This window comes from Marmota flaviventris, chromosome 10, assembly GCF_047511675.1.
Source record: "Marmota flaviventris isolate mMarFla1 chromosome 10, mMarFla1.hap1, whole genome shotgun sequence".
In the NCBI taxonomy this organism is placed as follows: Eukaryota; Metazoa; Chordata; class Mammalia; order Rodentia; family Sciuridae; genus Marmota; species Marmota flaviventris.
In genome coordinates, this window is record NC_092507.1 from 101,291,006 (window position 1) to 101,301,670 (window position 10,665).

Sequence of the window (10,665 nt, forward strand, 5' to 3'; positions counted from 1 at the left end):
GGCCTCAGAGCTCCCCATATTCATAGTGACTTGCAGAATATGTGACTTCTCTGACTTGATAGGGATGAGGTGACCTCTGCCTGTGCTGCTCCACCCCCACCCATATCTTGTCCCAGTGGTGGGAAACCTTTATGGACATGCTGGGTTCACACCCTGCAGTCCCAACAAAGTCTTAGCTAATTTCCAAACTTTACTTCCTGCAGAGCAACAATCTTGCCCTTTAACATGTAAACCCATTTCATTTTATTTTCATATTTCCATCATGTCTTTTAAGATCCTTTATACAGGTACAATCAACAACGATACAATTTATCTCACCTCTCTTTGTTTTGAAATGGTCCCCTGCTTCTCAGGAAAAAAGTTGGCAATATATTTGGGTAGGATGCTATCCTGATGAGGGATGCAGGATGCAGATCCCAGAGTGGCCTCAAAAGCCATTTGAGTCACCCTCTGATACCAAGAGTACACATGGGTCAGGAGTCAGGGTCAGGCTAAAATACAGGGACCTGGACAGTTGAGGATTGGCCCTGGCCCAGCTCGGTCCTTTTTGATGTCCTCTAGGGTCCTCCCTGAACCTCCTCCTGTCTCCCTTCTAACAGGGGAGGTGCCAATGGCAGCATGAGCCGTCTGAACCCCCGGGAACTGGGCTGAGCGATGGGAGGATGTTGGGAAGAGAGAAAACCCTTGCTCCTGTCACCATATGTCTGGTCTCCAAGTGCACTGCCAGCTCCTGGTGGACCCCGTGGGGGTTTATTGGGGGGTGGAAAGCTGCTGGAAGACAGAGCCTTGCCTTCGGCTTCAGGGCCCACAGATTTTCTCCTTGCCCTATGGGGCTGAGGCTGGATAGGATCTTAATCCTGTCTTCCCTTAGGGACGCATGGTCCTAGGCTTCAGGTTTCAGGGAAGTCTCTCAGGGGAGGGCGGTGCATAAGAGGGGCAGGGCGGGACTGACCACCCGGTCCCGCCCCTGCTTTCTCTGATCGCTGTGATAAAGCCCCGGCGCAGTCCCACCGAGGCGAGTCGGCTCTGTTCACGAGCGCCAGCACCATGCCTATGATACTGGGTTACTGGAACATCCGCGGGGTGAGCGAGGGTTTTTCCTGGCGGCTGGAAGGGGAGGCGAGGCGGGGACCAGTGGAGCAGATGGGGTGCAGTTGCACGGGGTGGATCCAGTTCTGGATTTGCTGGATTAGCCGGCAGGGAGTCTCAGCGCTCAGCTCTCAAACTTCTGAGAAGGTGTACGTGTTTACGCATTAGCTTGCTTGCACGTGAGTGTGCGTGCTTGGGAATTGGTGGTCACCGGGGCGGGGGGTGGTCACCCGGAGGAGATGAAGTCATACAGCAGGGGTCTCTAAATCTCTGACCTGCACCTTGGGCTCTCTCTCCCAGCTGGCTCACCCCATCCGCCTGCTCCTGGAATACACAGACTCAAGCTATGAGGAGAAGAAATACACCATGGGGGACGGTAATGGCACCCCTCGGGTTCAGGTCCCTTCGGGGCTTCTGTTGATTGGTGCCCAGCAACTCGAGCTCGGCTATTCTGACTACACAGAACTGGTGTTGAGTTCTCCGGAACTCCTCCTGCTGGACTCTTTCCCAAAACGACTGGGGAGGGTGCAACGTGATCTTGTAACACAGGATTTGGGGAGTGGAGTTTCTGGTTATCCCTGTTTATGTTTGGTTTGGGTTCCCTATTAAGGCTTGCCAAAACCATGTGAAAGCCTTAGTCATGTAGGTCCAGGACCCCTACTACAGATTTCTCCTCCACCCTCCTCCTCCCAAACCTTGGGATCTAAGATAGTGGCTCAGATTCCAGATCCACCATCTCCAGGGTCTTGTCCCTGACCCGTTGGGAGCATCCTGGGAAAGGGAGGTTGGACTCAGGAGAGGTTTGTTTTCACATCATCTTTTCTTCACAGCTCCCGACTATGACAGAAGCCAGTGGCTGAATGAGAAATTCAAGCTGGGCCTGGACTTTCCCAATGTAGGTGTGGGGGACGGGATGGTTGGGGCAAGTGATTGAATCCCTTCCTTATCTACATGCCCTGCTTAGAGTTTCTGGGCTCAGTGCATCTGCTACTCTCATTCCTGGCTCCATACTGTGTTTCTGGGATGATCTGTGTCCCAGGTCATTCATTCATTGAACAGTGTATTTACATAGGGATTCCTAAGGACAGTTACAGTGAGTGCCAAATATCTTATATCCCTAAATTAGGGAGAGGGGACTGAGACCTGGTGTCTCTCTTGATTTTCCTTGATTGTCCATCCAGCTGCCCTACTTGATCGATGGGCCTCACAAGATCACCCAGAGCAACGCCATCCTGCGCTACCTTGCCCGCAAGCACAACCTGTGTGAGTGGGGCTGGCTCCAGGGTGTGGGGGATGGTTGCTGTGTCCCTGACTTGGCTGGGGTGGGAGGCTGAGGGTGCACCTCTGTTGCATGGACTACAGGTGGGGAGACAGAAGAGGAGAAGATTCGTGTGGACATTTTGGAGAACCAGATTATGGACGTCCGCATGCATTTCATCATGCTCTGCTACAACCCTGACTTTGTGAGTCTCCCACTGTGTGGACCAGACATGGTTAGAGAGTTGAAGTTTTCCATTCACATCTTCAGTGGACCGATATGCTATTTGCATTAAGTAGTAGTAGGGATTCTCCATGCTTTCCTGTTCTACCAACAGAGTGACATTCATAAAACAGCATCTTGACAAACAGACTTGAAACAATCCCCACCATTCTTAAGATAGGGTTCAGACTCCCCAGCTTAAACAGTCTCTTCATAGACATTCATGTGTACTTTAAAACCCCTTGCATTCCTGTCCCTGACCTCTTCCACGGCCCTTCACATCATTTGCCTCCTGCTGGAGCACAGAGACTCAACCCATGACAAAGGGAAGTACAGGTTAGGGGAGTGGAATGTGGCCTGGTCTTCAGATGTCTGCACAGTGGCGTCCCTGACTCCAGCATGAATGAGGACTTTTCCTAAGGGGCAGCTCAGAGTCCTCCAGAAAAGCTCTGTCCTTTCCCTTCCTCCTTTCAATATCAAACACATCTCAGCTTTATGCACACTATTCAAATGTCTATTCGGAACTTCTGCCACCCCACTAGGTAGAACGTTGTCTATTTTCCTGGGTACCTGCCAGATACTGAGACACTCCTGAGTCTGACTCCCAGGAGGTGGTTTGGACCCATGAATGATGAGAGACAGTTTCAGGGATCATGTTGTGTTCCTGTCTGACTTCGCATCACTCTGAGAGATGGGAGATGCTACCAGATAGGAGTCTAAGCAGTGGTGTTGCAGGGAATGAAAACCTCACCCTGACACAGGCTGAGGGAAGTTGGCGGCCGAGCCCTGGCAGGTGGGCCATGCACACCACTGCTGATGCCAGCCCCTCAGGCAGGGAGCTCCTGTCAGAGGGTGGTGACAGCTGATTTCTGCCTCAGGAGAAAAAGAAGCCTGAGTACTTGGAGGCCATGCCTGAGATGATAAAGCTGTTCTCACAGTTCCTGGGGAAGCGGCCCTGGTTTGCAGGGGACAAGGTAAAAGGGGAGGAGTCTGGAGGTGTCACTCTTTCCAGGGTAGAGATTTTCATGCCCACTCATCCTCAGCTTTCTGCAGATCACCTACGTGGATTTCATCACTTATGATGTCCTGGACCAGCACCGTGTATTTGAACCCAAGTGCCTGGAGGCATTCCCAAACCTGAAGGACTTCATGTCCCGCTTTGAGGTGATGCTCCTGCTCTTTTTCACTCTTCAATGCCCTTTTTCCTTTCTGCTTTCCGGGAAGTATTTTTGAATCCCATCGGTTACAAAAAGAACAAGGAGTACATTTTGAATTCTGGATTTCTGTTAGGACCCGTGGCCACATGTTATCTCCACTGTGACAAATTTATTGACACAACAACCTGCAAGGCTTTAGATAGAATTACCAGGCACGTTGGACAGAGATGGAAACTGGGTCTGTAGAGAGGAAGTCATTTGTTCAAGGTCCCAGGGCCAGTGGACACTGTGCTGGGCTCTCTGTCAGCCTTGGCTCCTAAGGCCCTGGTGGGTGTCTGTCCTGCCTTCTGTCAGAAGGAGCAACCTCAGGCCCTCATGCAGCCTGGGTTTCACAGCCCAGGATACTGTGCAGGGGGAGAGCAAGGCAGGGTGTGTGCAGCTGGAGGTGGGAGGCTGAGGTGAGGCTGGGGGACTGGCAGAGCAAGGCCCAGACAGTGTTGAGAGCTGCTCTGCAGCAGGCTTGGCTCCATCAGATGTCACCCAGGGAAGCACTGGGACCCCAGGGTTGTGGCTGGTACTTATGAGTACACATGTGGGGACCCTTGGGGACTTTATTATGGCTCTTTGGATGGTTGGGATCTTGTTTTCAGCCGTCATCCTCTCTCCTCATGAATATCTCAAGTGTTCTGTGTGTGAGCTGGGGTCGTACACTGATTTTCACTCCTATTCAGTGTCTCCTCCACACGAGCTTTGGTGTCAGGCCCAGTGGACATGTATGGAGGCCCCATCCTGGGACCGAGTGCAGCAGGGAACAGCAGGCACCTGTTGAGTTGCCAGTGGTGCCACATCGTTGCTGAGGAGGACTACCTGCATATCACCTCAGAAAAAGAAAAAAAAAAGATCTCCCCAGGTCCACTTTTTGTCACCAACAAAACCTACTTTGGTGCTGATCTGAAGAGGGCCAGCGAGCTCCCTTCTCTTCCCAATCCTCATGTCACGATGCGCTTCCTCAGCTACTTCTCATCAGCTCTGGCCCTGGTGCCTGCTGAGTGGCCTTTGGGTTTATCCAAGAGCTGGCAGGACTGTGGGAAGGAAGCACTGGAGGGGGCGGGGACTGGAGAGCTTCAGCCTGAGACCTCCTGAGCCTGACTTGTTGGCTAGAGGCAGCCCTGCATCTCCTTGAACGTGATCTCCACAGTCACTCTCCTGATAGGAAGGCACGATATAACTAAGAGCGAGATGGCCTGGGTAGTGGAAGAGTTGGAAATGAGCTAGTTTGGGCTTAGTAGCTTGGGATCCGGTACCAGGTGGAGACATTTGGACTTTCTATTCTCAGGAAACAGATTAGATTGCTGCCCAGCAGTTCTTTGTGGCTCTTCCCTGTGTCTCTGATCATCCAAAAAATTCTCGTGAAATTATGTTGTGAGTCACTCCGTGAGGTCTTTACTCTCTTCCAACAGGCAACTGGATTGTTCTCTGCTCCTTTGTCCTGGTAGATCCCGTCTCTGTGTGAAATACAGGCATGAATAATTCTTAATGCCTAAAGGACAATGTTTGTGCAAAGGGGAGTGACAGGGCCTCCTGTCGGGGCACAGGAAGGGAGTGGAGCAGAGAGTACAGAACTGGAAAGGCAAGAGCCAGGCTCTCTCCAGCCCCTCCCACTTTCTAGCTGTGTGAGCATGAGGAAGTTCCCTAAACCCTCTCCCTGCACCTCAGGTTCCCTCCTGATAGATGGTGAGACATGATCAATCTTGCTGGGTTGTTGAGTGGGTTTTCTAAGCTGCTTGCAATTTCTAGTGCATATAATGCATTTTGCATAGGGTGCATACTCTCTTCAGTCACTGCAAACTGAAGAATGTCCCTGAAGGGTGTCCTTCCAGACCCCAGAAACTGTGGTGACTGTGTGCTGCTCAGCACTGGAGCTCTCCTGGCAGGGCTGCTCCTGCACTGGGGCTGCTCCAGCCCAGTGGGACAGCAGCCCTGAGCTCCTGCTTCCTCTTGCCACTCACAGGGCCTGAAGAAGATCTCTGCCTACATGAAGTCCAGCCGCTTCCTCCCAACACCTATGTATTCCAAGATGGCCACATGGGGCAACAAGTAAGAGGCTATAACACCCAGACTGAGAGGAAGAAGCCATCCTTGCCCCTGCTGGCCCCGGGTTCCTCACACAGCTGGCTCTCTGCACCCAGGCACCAGTCTTCTCAGTCCTTGCTCCTCTTTCCACTCCCTCCTCCTCTGCAAGGCCTCCTTGGCTCCCTTTCTTCCATTCAATCCCTCCTCCTTTGGAACTTCTGCCTGCTTCATTTCTCAGTTTTCTTCAGCACTGTCCCTTCCCTCTTGCTTCTCTGTGTAATTCAACCATGAATCCTTGGCTCTGATTTGCAGAGCTGACTTCACCCCTGCTCCTGAGAACTGTCTGAAAATCCAGTATTCCCTTGTGTGCAGCTCAGATCCCAGAGCGGCAGCTGCCCAGGCCTGGTTTGAACTCAATAAAGCCTGAAACACACCTGCTGGCATTTTGTTTCATTCCAAGTTTTCCTCCCTGGATTTGCCAAGTGTCACCGCCATTCCCATGGGATTTGATACTAGAAATGGCTGGAGGGTTCACAAGGATTCTGGCAGGATGGAGGGGGTTTGATAGTCCTGGTTTCTGTTTCTAATACCCTCAAAGCTGGTGGCCCCGGGAGGCTCTTTAGAGGATTTGAGGTGTGACTGTCCTCCTTGGATCTCAGTTCATTGTTCTATGTCCCTATAAAAGACCCCTCTTGCCTGGTGCTCACCTCTGTTTCCCTTTGAGCTCCCTGCCAAACAGCCTTGCCTGGTCCTCAGTGAAGACTCGACCCCACTTGCTCAGCATTTGTTTAATCGCCTTTGACTCCCTGTACTCGCCACCTTTCCCTGCTACTCCTGAGGGACTGACTCATGTCCCTGGTATAGGATAGGTTACCAGGATGCTTGTGGGGTCTGAAGGGGTCTGAGACTTCCTGGTCCCATTTCTGACACCCTCAGAGCAGGCAGCCTAGGAGGGTGTCTAGAGAATAAAGGACCCCTTTATGCGTGCAATCTTGCTTCCTCCTGTGGTCATGGAATCCTTCCACAGGACAATAGGGCTGTGGCTCACAGTGAGTAGGTACCAGGGTAGCGGGTCCCCAGCAGGGAGACCAGGACCCTTCTTGCTGTTCATATGAAATGGTTGGTGCCCATCTCTTAAGTGTCCATCATCCTGGCTCTACTCAGTTTTCTAGATGCCTTCAAGGTGTCCTTCTGGGCTTCCTCCACACCTGGCACGGGGACCATCTTTCTTGGTTAGTCCCTCTTAGCCTACAAGCTTGGTATATTGATCTCTGTGCTCACTCTTTGTTACTTGTTACTGTCTGTGTTTCCTCCATGGGAAGAATCACTGTGGATGACTCTCCCTGTGTTAAGCTCAGTTGACCATCTCAGCCTGTGACTCAGGCAATTCCTGGGAAACAGGTCAAGGCTGAGCTTGTGGCAGACCCAGCCTTTGTTTGCCTCAGGATAATGTAACGAGCTGTGATTGTGCTCTACTTCCATCACCTCACGTGGTGCTGGTTTCTTGATGTCCAAGGAACTGTACTGAGGGCTGCCCTGAGAGCTAGTAAAACGTTTTGTTTGGGGTGTCTGCCGCCATGTTTCCAGAAGAAATGGGCATCTTGAGTCAGTAGGTTGAGTAGAGAAGACACTTCTCACTATTGGAGGAGGCCATCACCAAACAGGGAAGACCCTGGATGGAAGAAATAGTGAGAGGACATGTGAATATGCCATCGTCATGCCTGTGACATCCCTCATCTGCTCTGGGCCATCTGTGCTCCTTGTTCTTGGAATTTTAGACTTGAACTGGGATGTACCCCAGCACCTGCCTCCAATCAGCCCTGCACTCAGGTCTGTAGCCTGGGACCGAATACACCACAGGCTTCCTGTCTTCGTCCGCTGGTAGAGGGGAGATCATGGGATCCATACACCTCCATGACTGCATGAGCCAATTCCCATAATAAATAAGGCATGCATGCATACCACACAAGACAACATGTCTATACCTTTTATTGATTCCGTTTCTCAAATAACTGTGAGTCGTACACACAACAAACAAATACACACATTGGTCACAAACATCAGTGACCAGTTTGGTATAGTCACACATTGTCCCAAATACTAGAGCATGCTCATTTATTTGGGGGCTTTTCCTATTTGTCATGGACTCGCAGAGGTGTCTGAAAGCTCAGCACTCAGGGGGCTTGGAGGGAAGATATCTCCTTTTGGAGGTAAGGTACTTATCTTTCTCCTGGTAATGCTACAGACAGCTGGGTTCTTGTCCTAAACACCAACCCGAAAGTGAGGACAAGGTTTTGAGAGAAAGGAAAAATTGATTTCCTTGCTTTGCTGGCCCAGGAGAAACTCCAGGGACCCTTGTTCCAGGTGCATCAGGGGAACAGAGGACTTTAAAGGTGATCCAAAGGCTACCTTCCAGGGGTGCCCCATCAGGGGCCGTGATTCAGCTGTAGCCTTGAAAGATGGCTGTTTCTTAGTTCTTGTGGTGCCACTCCTCTATGATGGACATACTTCATCCTTGTGGTGTGTGTGTGTTACAGACAAGTAACTTGGCCTAGGTGTGGAAGAAGGGTAATATGGCTTCTCAAGGTTAAGAAGGGGGAGAAGGAGATAAGAAAGGAAAAAAACCCAGAAAGTCCACATCAGGGTCACGTTCATAGCACAAAGTGGCCCCTGTTACAATAAATGTTCCCATTCATCACCGAAATTTCAAGGGCATTAAGAGGAAAATCATCTGTCTCTGGTCAGATGATTGCGTTGGGGACAAGAACCCAGGTCTTTGTCGGTTCTTAAGGGAGGGTGAACATGGGAAAGGACCTGCTGGCTAGGTGACTGCAAACCTGGATTTCTATGGCTGTGAATGTCATGAGAAGCTTATATATTCAAGATTTAGTGTCCCCTGCTCTGGTATTAATTTCAGGGAGGGTCTCAGTTATGCCATTGTAAGTTGGAAGTGACTGGCAGGAGCTTTCTGCACACTCTTCTCAGACATGGTGGACATGTCTTGAAAAGAGCTGAGTTCTTCCTGTCTGGCCCTGGGCCAGCAGCTCTGGAGGAATGACCACTGTGGAGCTGGGTTCAGGCTGCCTGGCTCTGGGAAAGGGTGCTGGGTGATCACCAGACACCCCCTCTCTACCCTGAACCCTGGAAGTGCAGCTGCCCAGTCTCTCCAGCTGCTCTTGCCTGATGTGCAGCCTGAGGCCACAGGGCTGCCCCTGGGTCAGATTGTTCCTACTTCCTCCCTGCAGGCAGCACCCTGTAGCTGGTGTCCAAGGAGGGCCACTCAGGCCTCCTTCCTGCTCGCCAGCATTTCTAGGGCCCTGTTCCAGTTGTGGCTTTTGATCCAGGGTTTCTCGAGCTGGGCACAACTGCCAGTGTGGACCACATAATTCTTTGTCGTGGGCTCTGTGCTGTGCTGTGCATTGCAGGGTGTTAACTACACATCTGACCTTGAGAGGCTAATAGGGCTTCTTAGTTGGGACAATTGAAGAAATCTTTGAGCCTCCATGAATTCCGTGGGGGGATAGTCACCTCTTGTTACAGAGCAGTGATGTGGTGGATGGAGAATGCACTTTTAATAAAGAATTAAATAGAATTTTTTAAAAAAATTCAGTATTCTACTTTTGCAGGCAAGAGGAGCCTTTTCTCTTTTTTTAAATTGTACTGTGAATTGAGGCCAGAGGTGCTTCTGTACTGAGCCAAATCTTTCACTCTTTTTTTTTTTTTTTTCTTTTTTTGGGATACAGGCTCTAGGCTCTTGCTAAGTTGCTAAGGCCTTGCAAAGTTGCTGAGGCTGGCTTGAACTTTGGTCCTTCTGCAGGAGTCTCCTGAGTCACTGGGATTAAAGGCATGTGCCACCATTTCTGGCTAACATGAGCCTTTTTTGACATAACTTTTATTTCAATTAGTATGTGTGTCATGGATCCCCTGGTGAATTTTTTAAAACTTTAATTTTGATATAGTCTCAGACTTGAGAAAATTTGCAAAAGAACACAAAGAACTCTGTACCCCAGCTGTTCAATGTGTCCTCTCTCCCTCCTCCCCACCTTCTTCTTTCTGTGTGACCCTCCCCAGCATGCTGGGTAGGGGCACAGGGCGCTCTTGACCACAACACCATGTTCTTTCTCTAAGATGCCAGTGCCTGATAGTGGACCCAGACCACTGAGGGACAGGGCTTTGCAACCACCCCAGGGCAGGTCTCTCATGCCATACAAGGGTAGAGTTTGTGACAATTCATGGATCACGTTTCCTTTTAGGAAGATTGCGCATTCATATTGGAGTTCCTGGATATTATGTGATTTTGCCTGCTTATTTTTCTTCCTTATGCACCATCATTTCATTGAGATCTTTTTGCTTTTAGCCCATACTTGGTTATGTTTGTGTTGGTTTTACTTATTTGTAATATTCATGAGTAGAAGAGAAAGCATGCTTCGCCAATTTTAGAAGTCATTTGTATTAATCTTTAAATATTTTCTTAGCCCTGATATTTACTAACTAGAAATTTTCTTTTTGTTTTTGTTAGAAGAATGCTCTGTCAATGATTCTAATCGTTTTGAATGTCAAACTATTGATTTTCTAAGCATATTGACGAAGTTCAGTATTTTTCTCTTTGGTATTGTTTCTTGTTTTTATGTTAAATCATGTTTTAATTCCTTCTTAATATCTGAGTGTGTTTAAACTAATTATTGTTATCTTAGAAATGGAAATTCTCCTCAATTCTAATTTGGCAGCATCTTGAGAATGGTGATATTTATTTATATTTCTGAGATAAGAAAATATGATGTATTTTCTGTATTATGTAAGTTTACGTAGACATTAGAAAAAAGTCTTAAAAATTTTTTCATTAATAATGTCATAATTAATTTGTTT

General features: G+C 49.3%; 1 protein-coding gene across 1 annotated transcript; it reads left to right on the forward strand.

Moving 5' to 3' along the window:
* Positions 1-955: 955 nt before the first annotated feature.
* Positions 956-6,227, forward strand: LOC114080392 (glutathione S-transferase Mu 2). The gene is made up of 8 exons (XM_027921990.2): positions 956-1,083; positions 1,390-1,465; positions 1,920-1,984; positions 2,271-2,352; positions 2,452-2,552; positions 3,448-3,543; positions 3,623-3,733; positions 5,738-6,227. The coding sequence occupies exons 1-8, from the start codon at positions 1,048-1,050 to the stop codon at positions 5,825-5,827; spliced, it is 657 nt and encodes a 218-aa protein (XP_027777791.1). The 5' UTR covers positions 956-1,047; the 3' UTR covers positions 5,828-6,227.
* The last annotated feature ends 4,438 nt before the right edge of the window (positions 6,228-10,665 follow it).

What these genes read in the sequence shown, in the direction of transcription:
- LOC114080392 (XM_027921990.2), top strand. Translation starts at nt 1,048, where the DNA reads ATGCCTATGATACTGGGTTACTGGAACATCCGCGGG. An exon ending in TGCCCGCAAGCACAACCTGT is followed by an intron (nt 2,353 to 2,451) that starts GTGAGTGGGGCT and finishes CATGGACTACAG; the next exon opens with GTGGGGAGACAGAAGAGGAG. An exon ending in CCTGGTTTGCAGGGGACAAG is followed by an intron (nt 3,544 to 3,622) that starts GTAAAAGGGGAG and finishes AGCTTTCTGCAG; the next exon opens with ATCACCTACGTGGATTTCAT.